General features: G+C 41.2%; 2 protein-coding genes and 1 long non-coding RNA gene across 3 annotated transcripts in view; all 3 read right to left on the reverse strand.

Annotated features, from left to right (window-relative positions):
- The window catches only part of LOC131891166 (uncharacterized), a 31,518-nt gene extending 27,352 nt beyond the window's left edge, over nt 1-4,166 (reverse strand). Inside the window, exon 1 of the mRNA XM_059240691.1 lies at nt 3,942-4,166. Coding sequence (XP_059096674.1) covers nt 3,942-4,166 — 225 coding nt within the window. The remainder of the gene's footprint in view (nt 1-3,941) is intronic.
- Nucleotides 4,167-13,253: 9,087 nt separating this feature from the next.
- LOC131890618 (uncharacterized) lies at nt 13,254-27,118 on the reverse strand. Its single transcript, XR_009374330.1, has 3 exons — nt 26,909-27,118; nt 18,109-18,569; nt 13,254-15,287 (listed from the first exon to the last, which is right to left on the reverse strand). It is a non-coding gene; the product is annotated as an uncharacterized LOC131890618 (long non-coding RNA).
- LOC131890617 (cuticle protein 12.5-like) lies at nt 24,226-25,364 on the reverse strand. The gene is made up of 2 exons (XM_059240012.1): nt 25,217-25,364; nt 24,226-25,154 (listed from the first exon to the last, which is right to left on the reverse strand). Exons 1-2 carry the CDS (start codon nt 25,232-25,234, stop codon nt 24,588-24,590), a joined length of 585 nt encoding a protein of 194 aa, XP_059095995.1. The 5' UTR covers nt 25,235-25,364; the 3' UTR covers nt 24,226-24,587.

Below are 27,118 nucleotides of genomic sequence, written 5' to 3' on the forward strand. Positions count from 1 at the left end.
CATTATTTTGTTGATTTTCATCTAATGCTCGGTGGCTTGCTTTTTGTGGTGTCCTGCAAAGCAATTTGTAACATGAAAATTTCGGGTGAAGATGGATTGGTCTATTTCCAGTGTCAACACCAACATGCTTCGTTTAGGCCTGAAATCAACAAATTGTTGTGATTAAGGCTCACCCATAATATGTACGGAGTTACTAAGATTGACTTTCCATTTAAAAGCAAGTACTATCATCTGAAATATTAATGACTTACTCCTCAAGTGGGCAAGGACTTTACGGTCACAGTGTCCAAGACTATAAGTTAGGTATTGCGCTAATATATGTTATTTTAACTTTAGCCTCTTCTTAATCTTTTTTTTCGGTGTAATTTTACTCTCTACTCGAAAATTTATCCTGAGAACTGAAGCAATGAAATTTTGAAAATTGTTACTTATTTTCTCATCGCCACAACACCTTATCAACCAACGAATTAGAGCTAGCAGATCGGGCTAGTCCTTAAATGCAGGGTTGGTCTGGAGTTTGGCTCAATTTTGTCGAATCTATTAAGTGCACTGGGGGCATTCCACGTCAAGTGTACAAAGCTTCGCGCTCTTTGGTCTCAGAATCTTTAGAAACTGTTTACATTCAATTACTAGAATAACGAAAGTTATCATCCAAAATTTCAGCTCTATGGGACCAATATGGCCAATTGTAACGCCCTGTCCATCCTTAACCAAATTGCTTGACCCTCGATGTCTGACTTGAGATGAATTTGAAATTAAAATACTTGATATTAAAAATGGCCTTTTGACACAATGGTGATTAAAAAGTATTCAATTAGAAATTCTCAGAGTTACGTACACCTTATTTAATCTTTGACCTTGGTCAGACCGTAATCTTGATCTACTCCATTTTTGCGAATACATGGCCCTATGCAAGCTCTAGAAGTACTCAAAAAATGAAAATGGGATCTCAATGGGATTGATTTAGGGAAGACTTTAATTGGGGTTCGTTATGTACATTCACACTTTATTTGTGCTATCACGCAGCCTTTGCAGCGATGGGATCTCCAATCGAAACTAAAGGTATAGCCATGAAAATTCAAAAAGGACACACTTATACATCAAATTTGCAATATATTTTTGTAGAACGACATTCAGAACAACACCATGTGTAACCATCAATAAGTATTAATTTTGAAATGATACGGCGGTCAATTTATGGCTTGGAGGTAACCTCTAAAAGGGCTATATCAGACTAGTGGTTATATTCTTTTTGAAATTTGTTGCAAATATAGCAAATAACTAGGGGATATGCATTTCATGCGTATATTCGGTATTTGCTTTTTCTTTTTGTAAATTGTTTCTCAAAATTATGTTTCGGGAGAGTCTGTAAATGATAATAGAAATAACCTTTATTGCGACTCTCGGTCATGCCATTATGTGAAATGTATAATTCTGTGTGTATAAACATTAAACACAGGGATCGATAAAAGAATATAAGAATGAAATTGTCCGAATAATATGGATGGAATTCTTGGTTATTGCATTAGAGTCGGCTCCCGACGTTGATGGCATTTGGTTGTTAATCGGACAAAAGTCAAAAGTGCGTGACCGCCATACTGTGAAATGATGTCGGGCCAACAACAAAAGGATGTTAACAAATCCTTGACCGGAAAGGACAACTTTGGTACGGACATCACCTCTGGCAAGGTCAGGTTCCAAGCACTGTTGAACACTAGCCTTGCCAGCCCAATGGTGAGGAGGGGCTCTGTTTCTCAAACATGGAATGCGCCCATGTATTATTGGCACATTGGGGCAGGCAAGCACAAGTATCGGTTGAGGAACTTGGCAAAAGTGGCATCGGCGGTTTCGATAGCGTATTGAGCGGAGTTGGGAAGCTAAAGGTTAAGGCCGTAAAGGAAAATTGGGGATGATGTAAGGTCTGCAAGAGTTGAAAAGCTATTGATTGAGGATAGAGGGAGAAGCTTGATGGGAAGTCTATTGCAGATTTATCCGATCCTGGCCCTGGCCTTAGTTTTTGTAGAGTTGAGATGATTGTGAAAGATAATTGGGTGATGAATGTGAAGCTAACATACGTAGCTCAAATCTTTGACGATATTGATCATACGTACCACGGTCAATGTGGAAGGAGGTGAGAGGCAGACGACCTTTATGGAAAACCATGGCCTTCCTCTTGATGGTATTAACTTGAAGGTCGTTCTCTTGGCAATAACCGTGAAGTGTATTGATGGCGTTTTGCAATTCTACGGCTGAATCAGCCAAGAGAACCAGGTCGTCTTCATATTGGAGATATTGGATAGATAAGATGTGTAAGAGTTTCGGGTAGGTCGCATACATAAAGATTGATCAGGATTGACGATAAAGCATCCCTCTGCGGAAGGCCAGTAGAAGTGAAATAGCAAGGGGATGGGTCCTCACCAGAGCCAATGGAGCATCTGAGTCCAACATAGATGTTGGCTAGCATGACGCAGATTTAATGCGGAACTCCCCCCAGTTGTTCTGTCTGTTCTGTCCAGACATTCAATTCCCACACTGGACGGAAATTACACAGATAATTTTGATCCAAGTACTAGACGAATAAGCCTTGAGAGCTTTCAGAGTTTGAAGAGAGTTTGAAGAGTAAATGGGCTGAATTTCTCAGACCTATCTTAAGGCCCTTAAGCCCTTACCCTAATAGGGTAATCACTACAATACCTGACAATAGAGACAAATTGGCGGACAGTTACCTCTACTCCCCAAGAGTACAACTCGACTTTAGTTATATACTAGTTATTGCGCTAACTTCAAGGCAACCATACATACCTGCATGCAATTAGGGGTCACTCTCTATATCGACAGGAAATGTATCAATTCGTGCTGATCTCTATTGTAGAGTCTAGCCTCTGATAATTGTAAGTGTAAAGACGAACATTTCCTATAGTTCTATCTACTTTATTGAACTCGGTACATGAAATAACAAACTACCACTCAACTTTCTTGCTCCGGTAATGAAAAGGGGATCCATTGAAAGTGCTAGGTCGGAGCATAGATTTCTAGACATTAGATGTCGGACGACCGACCGCTCGGTTGGTAAAACAATACAATGGATGGTCTCCTGGGAATTGATCACAAACCGGTTTATTGCACTGTTTAGCCACCCGATTGGTCGGTCGCCCGACATCCAGTGGCTAGAAATCTATTTTCGGAGTGACTGAGTTGATAAATCAGAAGTTGCTTGTGGACTCAGTTCTTGAGACTTTTCAATACGGCTCTGCTTGATGGTTGATGTATCCATAAATTTCTAGACACTGGATTTCCGACGACCGACCACTCGACTGGTAAAACAGTACAATGGATGGTCTCCTGGGAATTGATTACAAACCGGTTTATTGTACTGTTTAGCCAACCAAGTTGACTTCTTTTGGTGTCCCTTTTCCTTGGATTGCAATGGTTGGATTTACAGCATCGCTCCACTTATCATGGATGGATAAACCTGCATCTTTGTTCAGACACTAGCTTTATTTCGTCTCAGTGAGTTTTAGGACTGGGATAGAGCTTCCCGTCTGACGAGTGCTTGATCTTTCATAGCTCTCATCTTGTTTGTCCGCAGAGTTGTTTGATATAATGATGTTTCTCCCGTCAGCTAAACGCTTTTCCAACCCTGTTTGGTGCAACCATTCGCATCTCTGTTATTCACATATACATCGTTCTATTAATACTTAAATGTGCACGGAACAAGAGTTTGAGGAATAACCACGTTCGGTCCACCTTGTCAAATGCTTTGGAGAAATCCACAAAGCATCCTTACACTGTCCTCTTGCTGCTGATGTTAGAATGCAAAATTTCAAAGAGGAGAGTAGCCGCCGTGGTGGTAAACCGACTTCTCCCAGAAACCGAATTGAAACCCAGGACGGAGATCCCTATCCTCGGCCAATCCGGAGAGCTAGTAGGGTGGACATCACCTTCAAGAAGGTGCTCTCCAGGGTGATGGTCCGATGGCTGTCTGGGATGTCCCTAGGCCCCTTCTTGAGGCTAAAGATGATGTCTGACTCCATCCACTGTGGTGGCAAGAAGGGACATTGGAGGGTGGTGTTGAATAGTTCTTGGAGGAGTGACTGGCTTGGGTCCGGAGAAGCCCCCAATCTTGAGGGGGCTTTGTTCTTCATCTTCTTGAAGGCCACGTCCATTTTGGGGTCTGTGAAGGGCTGCAAAAGGGGATGGTGTTCTTCTGGGCAGCCTTGGACCTCCTCCACTACTGTTTGCGATGTTGATGCAAACAATTCTTGACAGTGGGGAAGGAATATGCTCACGGGAATCTCCGAGTTGGTGTCGGACTTTTTGGCACGTTTGTACAAGCCTGTCATCCTGGATGAGTCCGATGAGGAAAGCAAGGTCTCCTCTTCCAACCTTTAGTGTGCAGGCCATCATCTTTAAATTTGGCATTTTGGTGTCATTTGTCTTCAAGATACCAGAAAAATAACGAGCAGGAACTGCAGCCCTGTACCAGAAATCATGTTTCTGACAACGATGATACAATTCATTAGGTGAAGATCTTGTAAGTTAAGTATATTGAATCCTTTATAAAGTGGCAGTATGCGCATTCTATCTAGATCCGTTAGCACATCCTATGCTATCTATTCCGCATAGTTACCAAATAGAAATAGGTAGGTAATACTCTATTTGAGGTATTAGGAGGCTCTTGAATGAAATATTATCAATTAAATACTACATTATGTGATACAAAAGTGCTTTCTCGGTTGCAGCAAATTATTTTCGGCTGATAAGAACTTGTATTAAAGACCAAAAAATATAGAATTTAGCAATTTGAGTGATGGTAGTGCTTGTGGAAGACAATCAAGTAAGAAACATTTGATGACTCGCAGAGGACCAAAAAATTGGCGAGAGACAGAGCGAGAGTTAAATGTGCGAAGAGAGAAAATCTATTAATACTAGCGCACTATAACATATAACAGGGGGGGCTAAAAACCATTTTGTTACAGATACCGAAACTTTTGCCAAAGTATAACGCGTTGCCGGTAGCGTTACTCAAAAAGTAACTCGTTACAAGTAACATCGTATCTTGTAAACCCCCAACTCAAGCTCTACATAGGGGCGTTACTTGTAACGAGCAAATCTTTAAGTAAAATTACCGGTAACGCGTTACATTTCTGCAAAAGTACCGATATCTGTAACTGAGTGGTTTTTTAGCCCTCCCGTTACCTTTCCTTATTTTAAAGCGGGGAAAAACAAAATTTATGCTAAGGTTCTCTTCCCCAATGTTTTAAAATTCGTCTCAAATGTAGAGTCTTATTCGCTGCACTCAAGGAGTCTTTAACAATATGGTAAAAAGATGCACTCTATAGAACCCTTTAATTCTTGAATTTTCAATTCCTCGTAAAATGCAATATTCTTCAAATGCTTCACGTCATAATAACTACAGACATGTTTACTAGAAAAAATTAAAAATCGTATAGCACGTTTCTTTTGCCATTGTTCGGCGTCTTTTTTCTCCAAAAGGAACAACAAAGCGTTAATTTTTCCAAAAAGTAACGTTAATTGTAAGATATCACCGTTTTAAGAAGTAACAATAACGGAGTATTTTTACCATTAATAAAAGTATTAACGGTTCAAACCCTGACTACGTATATGCAAGGAAAGGCCAACTATTGTTGTACCTCCTTACCCTGTCCATGAAATATGAATTTATCATTGCCTACCACTAAAAACCTATCCAAATCATAACCAATTAAATGAGTAACAGAACATTTTGGCTCTGCCACTTCGTCTTAATACCTTGTTAAGAATTCCATAAATTTGCTAGAAACCAATACTACCAATCAAATACTTAAAGGGCATGAAGTTGCTCACTTGGATCAAGGAGCAAACAATAATAGCTACATTGAATTTTTTTCATCCATGTTTTAAACATAATCCAAGAAAGCTTTAATCAACAACCAAAATGTGAATTTCCAGCACTGTCAGTATCTCAGTGTAAGCCAATCGATTTGATGCAAGTTTCTATTAGTTGTTTCCACTTTTGTTTTGGACCTTTGACCACACCGTCTTGAAATCAAAAAATAAAATGCTTTGACCAATTTTTGGTGCAAATTTGGTTTTGAGAGATTAAAACCATATGGCGTATTTAATGAATTTGGTCTGCAGAGCATGAAGAAAACTGCTTACAAAGTTAAATGATGCAAGAACTATGTATCAATTCAGAAGTTCCATATTGCAATATAATGTGCAATTTATTCGACCAATTCTAAAGCAATCCATGAAGACTATCATGGACTAGCCAAGCTTTTAGGGGACGCTTTTGCCTCGACAATTATAAGAAAAAAATATATCGCATATTTTGCCAAATAAATTGGTATATAATGCCAATTTATTTTACCATTTTTGGCCTTATTTGCGAATTTATATGCCATTTAGATAGGTTGCTCTTGTTTCCATTTTGGGGACTTCAAAGACATTTGTTACTTACAATCTGACTCTTGATAGTGAGACGCGAATGACGATGAGACAGATATACGTAGAATTGATGTGGAAATATTTCCTCCCAAACACGCTTGGTAAGCACATATATTGTAGTTGATTCGCATATATTTCAGGACACCTATTGTTACTTTTGCTGGTTACAGTTGTTATATTTTCTGATAAAAGAATTTAATCCCATTTGTTTATAGCATGGCATATTGCACTAGAGTCTAAGGCAACAATATATTCCCCAATCTTTATACTCTTTTGGCGGTTTCTTTGTCTGATCACTGCCGAGTGAAGATGAAGTGATCCTTTTCCTTTTCATCTAGATTCATGAGATTCAGAGCCTCTCATCGTCTACTAATATCCGATAATGCCTTGAGGCTTTTGGGAACACATTGTGGAGCTTTTGGGATTTGGACGAGGACGCAGAAATCAGGGCGGAGGCGGATTTTTTGCTGGTTGAGGTTGGGTGAGAAGTAGAAAGAAATTTCGACCACCCACCGCCGAAATATCACGAGGGGCTGTTCGGGTCAGATCCTGGATTCTGACCTTGATGTTGCATGATGTAGATCTCTAAATCCGCCTTTTGTTCGATAATGAAGAATATCACACAGCAATGTCCTATAAGGACCCCGACCCCGAGGAACAATGGTATGAGTCCCAATGTCTTCCAGGCTCCGACGAAAGAGTAAAACATCACAATGGATCCGGCAAACAAGCCCAAGATATTCACGCCGTATACGAAGGCCCAAGGGATCATCCAACCCCATCGTCTGTAACAGAATGGAAACCAAGAGAGTTTTAGTGAACGTGGATGGGACTTATCTGGGGTAATCCCCAGGAATGAGGCGCAAAATATTCAAATCTCGGGGAGTCCATAACGCTCTTCCCTCACGCCGCTCTCATGCGTTGGTAGGATGCCTCCTGAGATTACGTACGAGTGCAATTCCATTAGCTAAATTAATCCTTTCCTTTTCTTTCCACGGAAACCCTGAAACCCTTAGCTCGCCGACCTTTGGGAGCATATCATATCTGGTCTCTAGAATTGGGCGCCCAAAAACTTTTGCATGGCATACGCATGGTTCTAGGTGACTGTGCCTCACTTCACGCTCGACTGTGGATCAATTCGTTGGTCTTTACGGACAGGGAACGCTCCTAAGAACAACAATATGGACCGACAATGAAAGTGGAAAAGGATTCAGGATGCCAATGGTTTATGAGCTACTAAAAGTTGGCACAGGGCCTTGAGTTCGATGAGTCTTCCTTGTCTCCCATTGAGTCCCAAGGGAGGAGCGGCAAGGCACACCAAAACGAGCAAGCGTGCTTCTTTCATCAAATTAATGCAATCGTTCAAACGCTCCGGACTTTTCTCATCTGCGAGATCATTAGGTTTCCACTAGAATTACCAACTAATTTGGGACTTTTACTCTACTCATGATATTTTATGCAGGCTTATTGCAATTGTAGACATGGAACGATTAGTCAAAAAAAATTGGGCCACTAAACATTATGTTTCCCTTTTGTGAATTTGCAGATGAGGGACAATACAGTAATGCATACATGTTTTTGTTGTTGAGCCTTGTCATGACTAACGCAGTATGTATTAATGTTTCAAATCATATCTTTAGTTCAATTACCATCTACAAAACTGACAACAGTACAGTACAGTTGGGAAAGAACAGTTTCGAGATTTATTTGTTCTTAGGTCTGCCATATTTCTAATCCATTTCTTTTTTCCCTTTTGAAAAACTCCTGTTGGTGTTGCATTTTCAGCGGCGTGGTATTCTTACAAGCCTTCATTTCAACACACGAGTTGGATCAATATTGTCAGGTCTTGACAGTCAGGTGTGGGAGATTGAATGCAAATTTTATAAATTTCAACGCGACTTATCAAGGTTATTCACGCGAGAGAGGTAAAGATATTGCTATCTTTCATTTGACCACCATTGTCGTTGTTTTCGAGTATTCAAGGTGCATTGGAAACATTTTAAGCAATGCATTTTTGTAAAATTAGAGTTTCCGATCTTAATGACAGGCTTAACGTAGTTTCTAGGTCACGAAACAAAGTCCTCTGATTATAAAAAGGTCACAGTAACACTATTTTCAAGTTGAGGTCATCGACGGCTGCATGCGGCCTCTTTGTTCAGATTCTAATGTACTTTTAACACAAACCTCAACACTACTACGCATACTTGAGGCAAAGGTTTGAATAGGACAATTACTTTAATTGTTGATTCAAAAGTTGAAAAGAGAATGGGCCTAGTTTACTAATTACGAAAATTGTTTAGAAAACCCAATTTAGCAATCGTGTAGAAGCCAAAAATTAGATGAGTAAACGCCATTTCCCTCTCATTTGCCCTTTATTGTACATGCCCTTTTTTAAGATAAGAAGTCTAACGTGTTGTGAAGAATAGATTTCATTCTTTGGGTCAGCTTAGGGCCAGGGTGCGATTCAATTTAATTACATTTGAATACATTGGGTCTCATTTTGGAAACAAAACCTCCTGGGAAATGGAGGATTAAACGGAAGTTATTAGAACCTTCGTTAAAAGGGGAATCGGACGTCCTGAGTTTGGAACATTGCTTTTCGTATATGAAGTTAGACCTTCTAACTAAAATTTTACCGTACCCTAGTTTTGGAATGGAAAAGACAACGAGCTCCATTTGCTAATGAGGATCTGTCACCTCCGTTCCGCCATACATGAGCTTGGTTATACGCTGTTTTTCTTCAGGTCTTGGGTACGCCCCAATGCAACAAAATCATGAATCAAGTCACGTTTTCCTGAGTAATGACACCGACTAAATTTGAAAAAGCAAATTTCGCATAAATCACGTGATTTTTGCAACAAAATGAATTTGTCGGTGGCCATCAGTTTCATATCATCAATCGTTCAAAACGGCTTGATTCATGCACTTGCACAGACCTTCGGCCATTTCCTATGCACACTTTGAGGCAGCTTCTTTGGCACTGAATCAGCACCATTTAAGACATCTCCAATTCAGCCGGTGTTCCAATATGAAATGTGGAAATGCAAACGTTGCTCACATGTGGATGGATTCCCTTCACATTTGCAGAAACATGTCTCCTCTATCCTTTCACTCATATTATTCCTGTGTATGTCTAAAATGCTCCTTCCAAAACATATCTGTACGTGGGAGTGTGGAAAAATATCTTTATAAACTACGTGTATGTTTGAGTGCCTCTCCTGATATCCCGTGATCCCTTGGAAATGCAACAGTGCGTTTCGAATGTCTTGAGAGGAACATTTCAAATGCACCAATTCCATGTGAATATCGCCGAATGGAAAAGTTGTGTAAATGGTAAAGGCGTCTCTAAGGATTCAAAATGGATGCACCTCTGGAACTCTAAATGGCTTGAGAACAACATACCCAATTCAAGGTACTTGTTGAGTTCAGATAATTGAAGAGCTCCCCCAAATGAAGACAAATGATCCCATCCATCTCAGTTTTTTTTTGTGTTCATTTAACTCAAAGGCCAATGCTGTATGTTTGTCAAGGCCTATGTTTTCCTTACCCAAGTGCATAGACCCCGACGACCTGACATGATAGCGAATTAGAACGTGTGTATTCTACACCATGTTCTACAGTATCCGAGTCTGGAATGCAAGGTTCCTGCATGTAAGGGGAGAGTAATATTTTCAATTAGGTCCCTTGTCTCATCCGTTGGCATATCTCGTGCCGTTGTACATTGACCACTTCTCCTTAGATGGTCTTTGGACCTGTCCTGATAATGGTTTTTCGTATTTATCTTTGGAAGGGCAGCATACCTCGATCCGCAGTAGGGAGACCCAGGACTTGTTCACGGACTGACCACTCAGCAAAGGAGGAAAAAGATATGCTTTCATGACCGTTATCACTCCACGGACCGCCTTCACGTAAAAGGTACAATGAAACCGAGTAGATCACATTTGATCATGGTTTGAATGGGAAAATCGGTTTGAAAAGAAAATGACCCTTTCTAACGTGATATGACGGTCACGAATCGACCCTGAATAGAGGTCAATGTGTGATGACGTCATTCACGTTCCGATCAAGATTATGAAAAAACCATTCTACGATCTTGCTAACGCTAATCGTTATTTCATCCATATCATCAAACACGGTTTTGAATCTGTGCTTCTTCATAAACCCATTTAAAAGCAATTGTCTGTATTCAACACACGTTCTTTGTACACTCTCGTGGCAAAAGGTCTTCGGTTTTATTAATTTATTATAATCAAACTCTCACAGTGGTCCGTCGCAAATAAAACAACGAGACCTTGCCAGGAAAACGACGGACCAAAAGGAGATGATAACAAAGAAGCCTAACATCCTCATGAAGGTCCTCAATGGCCTTCGTCCTCAAGGGAGGAAACGAGAGAGTCTGGGAAGCAACAGTGAATGTTGTGCCTTTTCTCGCTCTCGCACACTTCTGTCTTCAGTGAAACTAGAATTGGGTGGCACATACACAGACTCCAAGGATTTGGGAGCTCAACCGAGGGCTACAACACTAGTTTTATTGGTATGAGCGGGCTGGTTCTCGAGCCCACGGACAGGCCAATTGAAGTACGTTGCTCATGGTCTTTGCATGAAGCCCAAAAAGTCAATAAATCTCCAATGTCTCTCGCCTGGGGCCAAGCTCGATAGTTGACGGAAGAGTTTGGCCTGGGTTCACAGCGCAAATTCGATGGGATTGGAAATCTCTAAGCCTTTTTTGGAGGACTGGAAAGTTGGTCTCTTGAATAAAGGAACCGAATGTAGAAGGGAGCATCAATATTTGATGATGGTGTCCTTAATAAAAACGTCTGGAAGACATTTCGGCTTGGAACCTGTCAACCGAGTAGGGGAATAAAAAATGAAATCATTGAGAGGTATCGATTTTGTGGTGTTGGGAGGATCACGAGACCATTATTATTGCATGTTTCCACTTTTCGACCTCGGGGGCTCCAATCGAATTAGGCTAATTTTTGCAAGAGCCCTTGGATATTCTTCGTCAACCCTGCTTGTTATTTCGAGGTTTTCATACAAGAAATCTTGAATGTTCATGAGGCTCGCATGTCAATGGCACATATGTTGTTTCTTGGTCCCTTGGCTGGTTCCAACCCCTCTCGGCTTATTTAGTCTCACTGCTAAACTATTGTTGGAGAGGCATGGAAATCTGCCTTTGGCACTAGTTCTACGGCAAAAAAAGGTCTCCAATTACTCGGTTCATTGATCCTTTTCTTCTTGAGCATGATTTTGAGGACAACAAACAAACGTGTGATCAAAGAGCGAACTCAGCGTTTGAGCTAAATGAAGACATAACTTTCAAAATATATCTTTCAGTATTAACAAGGAAATGGACTCAGGTTACATCACTTTGTACTTTGTACTTTGAATCTCTGAAAAATTGATTTGATTTGGATAAACTTTGAAAGGGGAAAATGCAAAATTTTCAAAAGCATTCTATATTACATGGAATAAAGACTAACGACCATTGTAATAGTTTCTACTCTGCCTTTGCCGTGATAAGTAGTTAATTCATCTGCCAATAAGCTTGGTTAAGTTTGCAAATTTTCGCACAAACCACTTACTGTATTCAGTGAGACTTGCATTAGTGAGTAAGGCGTTGCTTGCGATTAAAAAGAACATATTATAATTTGAATTCTGCTTGCTTTTCACGTTCTTTTTAAATCGATGTTCAAAGCATCCATTAGATTTGGTCTAACCCAGGTTTTAGGTTCAATTCTAGTGACCGCAGAGACTTAACATGGGTCTTGAGAGCACCTCCAATCCTTAGAGAATCCAGGCTAGTTCGAACAATGAAGTCCTCTTCTCTTCTTTCTCGGGCGCCTTCATTGTTCAATTTGCTTCCCTCTAATATTCGTAGGGAATACGTAGGCCTTGTTGATCCGGTAGCATCTTTCAAGTCAGACTTGGACAATTGTTTTAGATAGAATTCCAGATCAACCCTACATTCTAGGACTAACTCGGTCTGCCAACTCGAACTCGTTGGTAGATCAAATATTATATAAAAATTAAAAGGTAATAAATAGACATATTGAAACCTTTCATTATAATAGTATTGGGGATTACATTCCCTATAGCAGTTATAAAAGCCCGTGAAAAACCAAACCAAACCACAAAATAAATATTTATTCAATTTTGCTTCCAAGATCTGAAGATCCAAGAGTCGGGTTTTGACCTCATTTTTGGCAATTTTAAAAAATGTATTGAATATCATCACCTGCATTGCATGAAATTTGCATTACCGTCACCAGGACATAAATATTTATACTTTTTTCCATTTCACAGGTCCTTTCTCTAAATATGAGTAGCTTTTGGGAGAATTTTGGACTATATCATGCCAAAGCGGCTCAAATGAAAAGAAATTCAACAATCGACTTTTTTGATTTCGTATGACAGATCAAAAAGGCAGAGAGCACGCTTAATCCCGTTCAGCCATCATGAAACTTGGGCATGATAGATCTGTCCTTGCCGACCTAAATGGCGAACGTGTAACCCATATGACTTCAGCTCATCAAAGTAATCGAATTTACCTTAGGTCTTTCCGCCTCCCGGAATAGTCTTTGTTGGCCCCACAAATTAGCAGTACGTTGACAATAAAGTCAATGGTGATGACGAGCGATGCGACGGCCAAGTCTTGCTCATGCTTGACCGAATAGCCCAAGGCTTCCCGCAGTCCGGCCCTGAAAGTGTAAAGCATCACCCACAAGGTCAGCTCAAAGCTTCCCAAACTGAATCCAAGGAAGAGGACACCAGTTCGTATCTGGCAGCAACGGCCACTCATCGCCACCAAAGTACAAAAGGTTCACTGAGCGGTGACGACCACTCGTTTCACTACGATATTCTAGAGCACTGTGGTTGATTGTCATTGAAGTGTTTCAGGGAACTGGAGCACTATCTCCTGGCAGAACTACGATAATTCTTATCATTATTATTATTCCATACAAGTGTGCGGGAGTCTTTTTCTTGATTGTCTCCACTTGACGTGGCGTTCAGGTAAGGCAGCGTCATGTCCGACTTCTGGACCAAGTGTTTTCTGATCATTTCCGTCTGTGGCCTCAGCGAGTCAAAGATGTCCCCTTGGACCATGGGTATGGAACCTGGGAAACCTAATCTTATTATATCCAAGAGAATGTCGCACCAGCCATTGTGTCGAGCTCATGGCTACCCAACTACTACGATTATTCTCTATCAGGTCCATTGACTAATTACGGAGTCCCATCGAAGTGATATTTTTAAGGTAGTGCGGTGGGTGTAGGTAAGTAGGTACAACAACCAAGTACAAGAGCCGTGAGCTTGAGAGTCAAATTGTTGCATAGGAGTGTGCATGTGTCCCTTGAGGACGGAGGGAATCGGCAACTGTTTACAGAAAGAGTGAGTGCTCCAATCAAGGTCTTCCAAAATGTTCTGCTTAGTTTTCAATCCGTCCTCTCATTAGGACTGGAACGTGTCCGCCTTTCCCCGTGAAGGCTGCCTCTATTCGCAGCAAAAATAATCTGGCACGTCACTTTGTCGTTGTCTTGTGATTAATTTGAGCAGGCGTGACTTATCTTCACCGATGTTGATCCTGGTTTTTCTTTGTCCTTTGCCAAGTTACTTCTGCTTGTAGTAAGAATGTGGTACACATGGGAATCATGTCGAACTTTTGGAGGAAACAAAGAGAAGGCAGAAACTTCGTGTTTTGCTTCCTTGAGATTCGAGCTTCTTCTTCGTTTTTCACTCTTCAGTCTTCAGGTGAGGGAGCACACTTCCCACCTCTTGTTCCACAGCCCTTTTGTGGAACACTGGCTGAAAGTTTTTCCTTCCCTTTTCTTCTGCTCCTGTTCTTTTTTCCACCAAGGTATATCAACCAAGTGCCAATGACTACACTCCTACTGAATAGCCACTTTTTTCCTCTTTATACGCCAGTATTCCTTGTCTAGGGAATACCTTAGACATGGGATGGTCCAAATAATGTTTGAAGTTTTTGATCTGATCTCATGGCAACCAACAAATTACGAAAAAAACACTGCTCACACTTCTTCCACTGGCCAGAGGAGTTCTCAAATCATCCGCATTGATTGCAGATAACAGGGATATCAAGCTCGGGTGGTCCAGTAATGAACGCTCTCTATTGTCGCACTATGCGAATCAAGGCCTTGGTTCTAATCAGGCCTGAGGATTGGATGATGGAGCTTCCTCACTCTCTAGGAGGCCAATCAGACCTGAGGCCTGACATGCTAATAGTGACAATTTGTCTTGCAAGAAGATCAAAAAAGAAAATCTTTTTCTTTAGACCATGACAAAACTAGTCCCTACACGACGGTTTGAGACAGGTTGAACGTCCTTGAGAACGTGGAAAGCGTCTTTGAGAGCCAGAAGAAAACACTGATGAAATGATAAGCACGCGAACTGGCAACTTCAGAACTCAGTATGAAAAGAGAGAGAGTGAGCGACTAACCACTCGCGATGGAAAGCTTGGACTAGTATTTAAAACATGTTACCACGGGAACTACCAAGTTCAAAGCTTTTGTTTCAAGCCAAGACTGGTTTAATTAGTATCCAAATTTGCGGTTATTCGGTTCCACATACGATGATGCTGGCAGCAATATGGCTGAGGCGAATCTAGGTTCTTCTGGGGAGGCAGAAATTTTCTTTGTCAAGAGCGAAAAGAGAAATTTGGCCGAAGAGTGAAAGGGCAATCATGGTGTCAGATTTCTTGACGCAGAGCATTAGCCTGTTCCTTTTAGGGCCTGTTCCCGATCATTTGGAGCATCCAACGGTTCATGTCATGTCACCTCGTCTAAAATGATGGGAGACTGTTGACAAATTCTCCCCATCTGAAAACAAACAAGTGCACGAAGGTCAGCAAGGTCCTCTTTTCGAGGGTTTTAGGGATCTTAGGGTTCCTGGACCAATTGTGAAAAGGGACATGAAAATGATCATTGTTTTGCTGGTTTCTTTTGTGTTTAACTTGGACACCTTTGGCTTAGTCAATCTATTCTCTATTGTGTCCAGAAAATACAAAAAAAGCATGACGACTATTTCTCGAACAGAAAAAGGATGTTGCCTCGATCCTTTTATACAGCTTGGTGGTGTCCAAAAAATGGACCGAACCTGATTTGATGCCCCTTTCTTGTAGAGTGCCAACTGACGCTTGAGCGTGCCTCATAATTATCATGTGTCACATTCTAATTTATCGTTGTATAGCTACAAAGGCTAGTAATGACCCACAATGCATCATAGGATTATTGCCAGATTTTTTCAGAAATGCCTATTATTCCCGCTAGATCGCACTATATTCTCACGTGCTAATAGCTTTTACTTCGCAAATGATTTGGGAGACAAACGATGTGGCATTCGTTCCATTGTGGGAGTCATGATCCATTTGTGAATAATCGCATCAAATTTCGTGCAATATTTCCTGACTAACTTAAATACGTACATACGACATCTAGTGGCGCTTTTAGTTTCCATATTCGAAAGGTTTTATAGCCTGACGAAGACCTTTTCATACTATGGCCATGTAGGCGTAGCAAGTGTAGACACATGGCCAAGATGTAGTAAGTACCATTATCTGAGGTGATGAAGAGCAATGGAATCAACATCATCAACCTAATAATGATCATCTCTCATTCTGCCTAGGTCTGTGATGTTTCTTTCATGTTTCATGGATGTGATGGAAAGGAACAACCTCAATGGCTTTGAACTTACGTCTGAGGATCCATCCACAAAGGAGACGAGGATCATGAATGTGAGCTACTCGACTCCACGCGTTGATATGAGACAAGAAATAAATGAATAAAAGTGAGTCTCATCTCAAAGACACCTCTGCTCTTGATCTCTCTCTAAGACCTCTCTCTAATCTTCTGCCACCATGCCAAGGCTGAGGAGAGGGAAAAGTTTTCGTTTTCTCCCCAAACTTTCTTTGTGAACCAATTACAAGCAACGATTATATTCCTCGTTGACTTTCGTTTCTCCTATCTTTTTTTTGCTCCTCGATCATCGCATGTACGTGTACGTACGTAACGCAAGCTGAGGGACTTTTTTTGTTAGTAATTAAACTTTTGGGACAGACTTTTGTTCCATTCGGTCGTCACGCCTCCAGTGGGGTTTACCTCAGTCCTTCGCTAAAGGTGATCCAGACATGAGAGAAAACCTCTCCATTCACCCTTGCTTTCTATTCGTTCACCAGGCTTCAAAATGTCCAGGTCCCGAGAGCATTCGTGAACCTGAGTTTCGCAGAAAAGTCGCTCTCAGCCATTTTTGTGAATGGTGGCTGGTTTAAACGATATGAGAATCTATTTATCTCTTTCCAAAAGTCTGAATAGACTTGAGTTGGATAAATGTGGAAAAAAGAAGTTGTTTCTTTATAGTACAGAGGCCCAACTCCCATCCATATCCGTATTAAAGTGAGTCCAAAGCTCATTTTCCCACACATAAAAAGGATTGGGGAAGTTGTTTATGTGACCAGTCTAGCAAGGCATCACTTCTTTAGGGAGTCGAGGACTTAGAGTTGGGGAAATGTGGCTTTTTAGTCGTGGATTTGACAGCCTGGTTGACCTTCATGTGTTCCAAGTGTTCCAAGCTAACTTTGTAAATTGAAAGAAAGCAAATAACGAGATTTATTTTGGCCCGGGTGTCCACCAATTCTTGTAGGTGTAAAAACGCGCCCACAATATGTTACCTCCTAAAGTATTAATGGCTTTAAGGGACCAAGTTTTCTTGGCTCGTTGGGCAAAGTTTTCCCTGACTGATATTTCATGTGTTGCAACTCCTGATGTTACTACAAATATCCATCCCTTTTGGGGGCTGCACCGAATCCAGCGTCAGTAAATGGATGGTGCTTGTGATTAATGCGGCTCTCACGGTCACAGCCAAAACAGGTTCGGGTAACGATCTTCTCTAGACGACCCATCACTGCTCCAGAATAATTGACTTGTTCACATTAGCGTGTTTTCTTTAAAAATCTACAACTTATCTGGCAAGTCATCCGAATTAGTTTGTGAGATTTGTCATTTATTCACATCCGCAAACTGAGAATCAATCTGATTTCAGACATGAAATTCCTCATTTCAGCAGTACAAAATTCAATATGATGCTAACGCTGGTTGGACCACGGACTTCTAAAGATGTGGACTGCAAACGGAAGCCAAAACTCGTATCTCCGAAACCGTTCATCTTATTCCAAATAAGCACTTCATACGACCACAACATCTTGTTGAATAGACAAACTTCGCCAAATTTGAGCCCAAATCTATTCTTAGGAAACTCTGGAGGCATGGTTAAAGTTATGTAGTGTAGTAAACAATACATAACATGTGCTCTTGGTCAGCTACATAAGCTTTTGACAACATAACTTTGAAACTTTATGCACTTTACAACTAAACGGTATAAAAATGACCTACCTTGAGCTGAAGAGATGTACGTTTCTTATTTTATTACTTAAAGTGGCTCGGAGCTGCTATGACCAAGAATAGGCCGATTTGGCGGGAAGCTCGTTCGCCGTCCATATTTCTAGAAGTCCGTGGTTGGACAAAGTACAAATCCCCTGTCTTGACCCTATTATCACAATAAAAAGGTAATCATGATTGAGCTATAAAAATATTCTAAAAATCAGTTGATGGTACTTGACCACTTGACAGTGTTATACAGTCTTACTTGACGTGATTTGATGGGCTGTTTTTGATCTGACAGCACTTCCAAAGCGATTGCTATTCTACGAGCACAAGCAATGTTTGCCTACATCACTGAGTTGCTCTTCTCCTCAATCTGATTATTTGTGACGTGTCTTGGGGCCAATTCGAAGGTCGATCATGACAATCGGAAAATGTTTGGAGACAGTCACGATGATCGCGGGAGTCATGGTCCATATTTGATCCTAAGAGCTTCTCTTCCGTTGGGCGTGGAATTCTTCCCTGGGGATGGAGTTTGTTCGTAGTGTTCGTGGGAGAGCTTCGACGAGGAGTTTCCTTCACTATTCCACTCTCCATGAACAGTTTTTCCCAAGAGTTTTCGCTTTTAGCGAGCTATCATTTGGTCCTGCCAGACTTGGCAGATCTTTTGAAGATGGCAGGCAGGTTTGATATCCATATGCAAGAGGGTAAAACGAGACAGGTTTCCTGGAAAAGAGCATAAAGAAGCAAAATAAATGCATTTCGCTTAAATCAAAGGAAATGTCGACTATTGCCTAAAGCCAATAGCTGGCCTTGATTATTGGAACAAGGTGATAATGACATGAGAGTATTGGAATCAGGCGGATAGTCCTAATTCCCCCCGTTTAGCCAAGTGAAATCGATTTTAACCCAAACTGAGATTGAAAATGACAAGCCAAAGTTGATTGCTGCCTCGAATTTGAAAAGAGATTTCAAAGTTTTTTGAGAAGGAAAACGCGTGGAGCCGGTCGAGACCGCTTGTTTGGTGTCTCTTGAAAGGCTCTCTGATCTGCCTTCCATCTCACTCTCCTTGGTCGTAAGTAATGCTTCCCGTGTCAGAAGAGCGACTTGGGACGTCGTCATGAGAAGATTGTCTCAGGCTGTTCTTGGCGAAGGCCAAAGAAGCAGGAAGTTTTCTTCCAACTTTCCCCTCTTCAACTGAGCAGACTATCTTCTATCTCTTGTATCTCGGCCCATCTGGTCTAAATGATGGAGGCCCTCGGTGCTTGAGTGTATAGTATATTGCTAGGTATACGTGCGTGGCCCCTGTGAAATTGCTAGCTTCTTCCCAGTTTTCTTCACAGGTTCAATGTGGAACATGAAGAAGAAGAAGACGAAGTGTGCCACCTCTAGCAAGCATGAAGCTTCCTTATTCCTGTTCAAGCTCAGCCCAGCCAAAGAGGCTCTCTTCCACTATGTACCTACCTCCTTGGCTTGGTCTTTCCCTTCCTCTATTCTCTCTCTCTTTCATGCTGAGCACACTTTGCAATTCCAGGATGGATGGACCGTGGAACTGAAAGGGAAAGGAACAGTGGAGCAACAAGAGAGAGAGCGAGATGAAAGAGTGTGTGTGCGTGTGCAATGCACAATTTCGGGGGAGAGGGCCACACTCTACCCATTCACTAACTGACTCACTGACAAAAAAGCAAAGCTACATCGATTTCAATTTCCCGGATGATCCCAATGATAGCATTGAGCGGAGATGAGTTGGATTCAAGTAAAACTTTTCCACACTTTGCGAGAAGAAACCTGCCGAGTTGCCACCATATTCCGGAAATATTTCGGAAAGGGGTGGGCTCGACGCCAGGTTGTTGATGGAAAGTTGGCCAACTTTTGCATTTCTAAGCTATTCCCAGTGACACTTCAGTTTTGACAGTGACCTCAAGGGACTAATACGAACTCTGTTATTTGTTGCCATCAAACCCTTTGACATAGGGTCGGCGGCATAGCGTCATAGCGTACGCAGAATCATAACCACCCATACAACGGCAGGAACAAAGGCTTCACATCGAAAGGTCGTGACAATCTCCAATAACATTTCCTATAAATGTTTTATCGGTCTATGAGTTGTCCCCCTCCTTCAGTGCCAACAGCTCTATCATGATGATGATGTTCATCATCATCGTCATCACAATAAGACAGGCCGGGACCAAAGGTTGACTGGGATAAGCAAGCAACTAGCTAAGGTATTGATCGTCGACACCTTTTCCTTCCCGTTCACTCTCGGTCTCGCTCTCTTCTTTCACTTTTCCACTCTGCTTTTCGATTTGGCCCCATAGGAGGACAAAGCAATATGAAATATGAATGGCTGTTCTTGCGGTGCGCGGCATTTCGAGGTAGCCACTCGAAGTTTAGCCGCAATATGCTGACTACCATTTGCACTCATGTTTGGAAGTGTATTGCTCCTGCCACAACCAGAGATGGGAACATTGTGGAGTAGGGGGCAAAATCGATGGTAAGCACAATAAGTTGAACTTGTTACTGCGTTCTATGCCATTGGGCGGCTACGTAACTGAGAGTGAAGAGTTGAGACCGAGGGGAGGATGGCAAGCCATCACTTTCATTTCATTTCGTTTGTTATCGACCACAACTTCAGGCCAAAATGTGGGGAAAAGCCCGAATTGAATCTGGCACCAATCGATTAAGTACCGGGTGCGTCATAATATGTGCAACAGTTAAGTAACGCAATCAAGATTTTGATTTCGAAAGAAATATGAGGCCTAAAAAAGAAAACTTTTATTTCACAAAAGATGATTGTCTTGTGATTTTTCTCAACATATTTTTCAAAGACCCCGACATTCGCGGCCACCAGCTTTACATTCTAGACCTGAATTATTTCAAGGGGGCCTGGACCTCATCCTTGAGTATCTTGTGTCAGTACTTCTCAACAGTGGCCTTGAACGAGCCAATATATGAATGAGTGGTGGCACATGCCCTCTCCGCCACGTGTCTTCGAATATAGTAGTCCAAAGGATTTAGGTACGGCGGGAACGGAGATCACTCTGGACGAGGTTCGAGGTGTGGCTGGGCGCACAATCTTGGGTCCAAATACAGTTTCCAAATCCAGTTTCAAGCTCCGTAGGTCCTCTAAAGCCTTGGGAACACTTCAATATTTTCTAGTACTTAGGGGCGTACAAGATGCCATTAATCCAAACGTGTTTTTGAGTGCGCCCATCAGGCCTAACAACGCCAAGCATCATGACCTTTGCTGCAACTTTTGATCTTCGAACAGACCTGATGGACATGGCCCCGGTGTTGGGATCGGCAGCAATATACCACTCATTGCATTGGTTCAAATTAAAGTCAACGCTGAAGTTCGAGCCTTTTTCTCATTTTTCTGTCAGCTTTTTCACTTTAACAACGTGGCCAAGCCCCTTCACTGCCTGCGTGCTCATTGTCCGTTCAGACATTTCTGCACTGATACCCGTGAATTGGCTTCCCCCGTCCTCTTGATCTGTGTCACCAAAGTTAGGGTGCAAATAGCTCGGAGCCGTCCAGCATTACCACTGTTTTTTGAAGACTCCCGGCTCGTTTTAAAAGCTTTAGCAACCTGAACACTGGTGGTGTTCAAAATGAAGATTTTGATTTGTTTTGTTGGCTTGTCACGAGCCTGAAAACCGGTGACAATTTTCGCACGAACTCGGACATCCTAGTGCAGATTGTAAGGAGACTTCCAATGAAAAAAAGCAATTTCACAAATCAAAATTAATTGATAACACAACCTTTCTTCACTTCCAAGTTGTTCGCTAAAAAGCGACAATAATGGTGGGTAAGAGGCGTTGATAATGTGTTACACATAATACTTTGTCGTCGAGGGCAAAATATTTTTTTTATCGTATCAAAATGGCATCAAATGCTATATCTTTTCCTCTTAAAAGTTCAAGATGCATTACTTTATTTTTGCATTTATCAGCATCAAAAAAGCATGTTTATTCATTTCTAGTGAAATAAAACGAATTGCGTGTTCAACTGGAACCATGCATTTTAATCAAAAGTAATGAATCATGGATTAAGAAAAGTAAATTATAAAATAATGATTCAAAAATTGGCAAATTTGCCCATCACTGATCGCTCATGAATATAAGCTAATTTGATACTTACTTTTGAGATGGTTTTGCTTTGTTAATGTCAGTGTTGAAATGATGTACAAAATTATCAATGAACCACCTGGGAATGTTGCATAGTACTAAGTTTGCAGCTTGGCTTAGATATACGACTTTGTAGTGTTGTGGAAAAAATATTAGGATATAAACAAGTTACAATATATAACGAACATTCATTCAAATATGTCTCAACCCTTTTAATCTGCACTATCACAGAAAACGAAATTACTTTTGTAAAGTTTAGGAGTTGACAGAAACACTTTTTCTTTACATACATTGCATTTTCATTGACATATTGCTAATTCCCTTTTTCAGACAGCAATTTCTTGATAACCTCAACTAAAATTAACCCTTTGCAATGCAGAAAAATCAGTAGTCTCTATTTTGTGCCTGACATGAAGGAAGAAACGCGAAATGTTATGTAGAGTCAGTTGATGTGTAACATCTTTGATATATTTCCTCTAAAACATAAAACAAAACTCCAAAAAGTAAAAATATTTTTTTTTCAAAAGAGCGAAAGTATTTTACATTGAAAAATGTATTTTTTCGACCCCTACACATCAGGTGTGTCCCTGTTAAAGGTGATTCATTTAGAAAATAACTTCAGCTTGTTGTATCGGGAGCAGTGTCTCAGTAATTGCAGTTTGGTAAAAACTGACCTTTCTAATGTAACAAAAAAAATCATCATTAATGCGGCTGTTCAAAACCAGCCAATGCATCTGATCATCTTATTTGCATCATTTGGATTATGTCGTTTCTTTGTTTTTCTGCATTTTTGCCTCAAAAGGTTTTTCATTGATTTTTCCCCTTTTTCCTTAAAAACTGATAGCGTTGAAAGTTGTCGTTTTTTTCCTTGTAGCAAAATCACTCAAAACACGCCTTTATGGTCTTGTGCGTTTTTGCTTGCCACTATTATTTTGCTTATCCAATTGTAAAAAAAGAAACAAAGCGAAACATGTCTGTATATTTTTACATTTTTCGCATTTTTAGCCCTCTCCATGTATGGCTTGACATATAGAAAGCCTATAAAACTGGAAAAAGATGGAGCTGGGGCAAATTATTAAAAAGGACCTTGTCACAAAAACTCTTTTTCAAATTCTGAAGTGAAAAGAATGAGCCTTAATCAAGATTTTAAGTCGAATAAATGTCTCTCTGCATGAAATTAAGCTAGCGTGATTTTGATTTTTCAATCATAAGGTACAATATTGTGTATCCTTTCTTTTCAAATACCGTACACCCCAGATATTGAGGTATTAGGTAAAAAGATTATGCTATCTCATCGAAACTACATTTATTCCATTAAGGTCTATAAGCAATTATCAATGAATTACGTAAACTGTGTCTCCTCATTTGATCTCATTCCTCAATTCATCTTTACTGTAATGTACGTTGTCGTACATACGTTTTATTGAATAAGTTGAAGATTGGCTGAATGATATAACTCTCCTGGTGGCAAGTAATTGTACTTCCCAAAGAAGGCTAGAAGTTATGAACTTTAAGACTTCCAAAGTTTCTCCTTGAAAATATGCATTCGTCCTTTTCCACTAATACTATGATTTAGGCTTAAAAACCTTTTACTCGTACAGAGCTTTGAATACGATGCATTTAAAGCATTCGATGGTGTCAATGGTTCAACTTCCAATGCCCGTTCTGTACACAACAAAAATATTACGGTTTCTATTCGAACATGAAAATAAATGCTAGTGAGCAATTCTCATACTTTTAGGTGAAAGCGCTTGACTTTTACCTGGGTTTTCCTTAATCTTTGTCGCATTGACATATTCCATCAAATCCGCCTCTTACCTAATCACCAGAGGGTCTATCTTACACGAAGCTTTTCGAGAGGGCAGAAACCAGTTTTCGTTTTGAGAAGGGCGGTTTACCTAATATCCGGCTATAACAACCGCTCTCGTTATTCTGCACACCATTCTGCTCACCATTCCAGACTGACCTGGAATCTGGAATGGCAAGGACCGTATTTCAGAATACCGTCAAGGCAACATGTCGATTATCAAACTAAAGGTAGGCTTTTCATTCCAGTTTCATACTGAGACTGGAAGCACTCTTCATATTACGAGTAGATCACGGGTTTAATGACCTAGAATGTGCGTGTGATCCATGGGGGGGTTTATTGAACAAACTTCTCGAAACTTCAATTTTAAGCATGAAATGGATGACCATGTTTTGGTTTCTTCATATCCGAAGGGTAGTTGAGTAATTTAATTTGGGGTCGATGAAATCGAAACGAGAAACTGCTCAAATGTTTGGCCCTCTCCAAGTTAATAATTAGCCATAAAGAGATATATAAAAAAAACCAAGGTGTTTTTTTGTTTCGTGTATTTATCACTGAAATTTAAGAGTTGGCCAAAGAAGACACAAAAACGGACTTCGTTTTCAATTTACGTACAAAGTAGTGGTTTTCCAACGCTTCGATCCCAAGGTTTCTGACGAAGGTCGGGTGAAAGAAGATTTACATTTCTCCTTGTTATGAGACTTGACATTGGCTCTTGATGGCTATTTGCTTTGCTTTCGATTTGACGTCTTGGGAGCATTTTTGGGTGGTGGTTCTGAGTGCCTCTGGAGAGGGTGCTGGCTTTACCGCTTAGTAATGGTAGTAGTTGTATCCGTAGCCGTAGGGCTTGTACTGATAGGGAAGGGCAGCAGAGTAGGTGTAGGCGGCAGGGGCATAGGTGGCAGGAGCATAGGTGGCGTAGGCACTGTAGGGAGAGACGGCACCGAGAAGGTAGGCGGGGTCAGCCTCGGGCTTGGCTTCGGCCTCAGCTTCACGCTTAGCAAATCGGTTATAGTAGCTATAGGGAGCGACATAGGCGCTGGAGACGTAGGCAGGGGCAGCATAGGTGACAGGAGCATAGGCGTAAGGGGTGTAAGCGGGAGCGGCATAACCTCCGAAGTAGTTGCTGTAGATGAGGGCGGGGTCAGCCTCGGCCTTGGGCTCAGCCTCGGCCTCACGCTTGAAGACGCGGGCAACAAATGGGTTGTAGTATGAGCTGTAGAGTGGCGACACGGTGTGGCCAGCATAGGAAGTCACGGTGGGAATGGTGTTATAGGTGGTCACAGCTGGGACGGCATAATTGTAGCCATAGTTGGAGTAGAGAAATTGAGGATCAGCCTCAGGTGCGGCCAAAGCCACGGCAGCGAGGGCAAAGAGCTGCAAGAATTTATTCAGGTTACCCTCAGGTATTGAAACCTAGTCAATTTAAAACTACTTACAGCAATGAAGGTCTTCATTTTTGGTGGAGATGTGGACTACTTGTCAACGGAAAGTTGAGAGTGAAGTTTCCTCGACAATCTTGGGTTTATATACGGTTGTAGCGAGGGCTCTCCTGTCAGGTTAGCGTGGGTTTTTAGCTCCTTTCTCCTGCCAGTGTAGCTCAGATTGTCAAAAGGCCCCTCACAACTGGTCACACTTTGTTTTCGTGTAGGAAATGAGGTCATTTTCTACAACACTTCAGTCATATCTGGATGTCTCTTTATAACAGATCTTAACGCATCAATCATTCTCTCCTGTCCGTTATTAACTTTTCCCAACCATATTATGCAATTATGATATATCAGTAACGTTAACATTGATTTTCTGATCATTATTCCCATGGCTGTCACGGCTCAATTCTGGAAAGTTAGACCTCAATCCAATCGGAATCTCATTCCTCCACCCTGGACAAGCATTACGTAACCAATGCGCTCGAGGTTTAGCTACACTCTCATTCCTCGAAGACAACTGAAAGAGCAACAACCATTAGAGGCACAAGAAATGGCTCTCTCAGTTGGGTCCGGTAGAGAATATGCCAACTTATGTTAACCTATCAGATCGTTTTTTCCAAGCCATTTTCGAATGCCAAGCCTCTGACCATCCCTCACTAGAACTATCTGGGTTTGAGATCGATGCTCTGAATCGGGTAGTCGAGGTTGTCCATTGTAGTGGCAGGAACGGAGCTTGAGTTGCTGCTTTAATAAGTGGAAGCTTTACACAACATAGAATAACGCACAACGGTTTTGTAATCTATGGAGATGGCTGATCAATACGTATTGCGCAGAAGTTTAAGCATCCTCAACGTATTTGATACCGTCCGTGGGATCCAATCAAAAGTTTTTGCGTACTTAGAACATTTGTAAGATGGAAACTAATGTCTCAACAATAAACTCGAGAGTGACCCTAAAAGCTTTGTCCGAACCATGGATTATGTTGCATTCCTTACCGGAAATGTCCCCAACTTTTGTGCTTCAAATGCGATATTCGTTTCGTTGAAGGTAAATGCAATTACGGGTTTTAAATGAAACCGTGCAATACGTCTCCCCAAAAAATTGAATTATTCAGAGAATCATACGTAGTGAAACCATTGTCTGACTTCATGTCGGCCCGAAAAGTACTTGCGAGTTGTTGTCGTAGTCTTGGTTTCATGATAGCACTTCAAGGTCATGGGCAATCTTGGAAAATTCGCAATGCTTTAGGCCAGGTAGAGAGAGAATCGTACTTTATGTAATGCACAGGAAGCTTTCCTTTAGCACAAACCTTTTGTTGAAACGGGAATTTGTGGCTATACTTTCGGGTACGTCACCCCTACACACTTGGTTTGAGAACAGAGAGAACTGAATGTTTTCCTCTCAAGGTCAAGCCAACTTGTTGAATATCGAGTTCTGAGGGCTCACGAGATGGTGGGCTATCATCCATCAAGCCTTCAAGACCACAAATTGTACCCGCAACCTACGAACAAATTGAGCCGTTTCAAAGTCAATAATGGTGATGAGCTCGAGGTTTGGCCCCCCACCTGACCTCTTTTTGTCTTGATCGTACCGAATCACCAATGACCAATCTAATAGCTACCAAGAACTGGCATGGACGTACGTTTTGTTTTGTTCCTCTTTGAGACCATTTCCATAAGTAATGAAATCCCTTGGTCTTACCTTGGCTTTGAATCCCGGCAAAGCGAAGGACACACTGAGGGGCACACCCAATTCACCTTCCTCTCCCCAGAACTAGCTTTTCTAATAGGTTGAATAGAGTCACACTCACATGATTCACTCAAATATGAAGGCTTTCCATTGTTTTTTGAACATTTCTGCTCCACTTGCATGTGGAGAACCTACTCGGAACGCGCTCACTCTCCAATGACA

The sequence above is a fragment of the Tigriopus californicus genome, chromosome 11 (genome assembly GCF_007210705.1).
Source record: "Tigriopus californicus strain San Diego chromosome 11, Tcal_SD_v2.1, whole genome shotgun sequence".
In the NCBI taxonomy this organism is placed as follows: Eukaryota; Metazoa; Arthropoda; class Copepoda; order Harpacticoida; family Harpacticidae; genus Tigriopus; species Tigriopus californicus.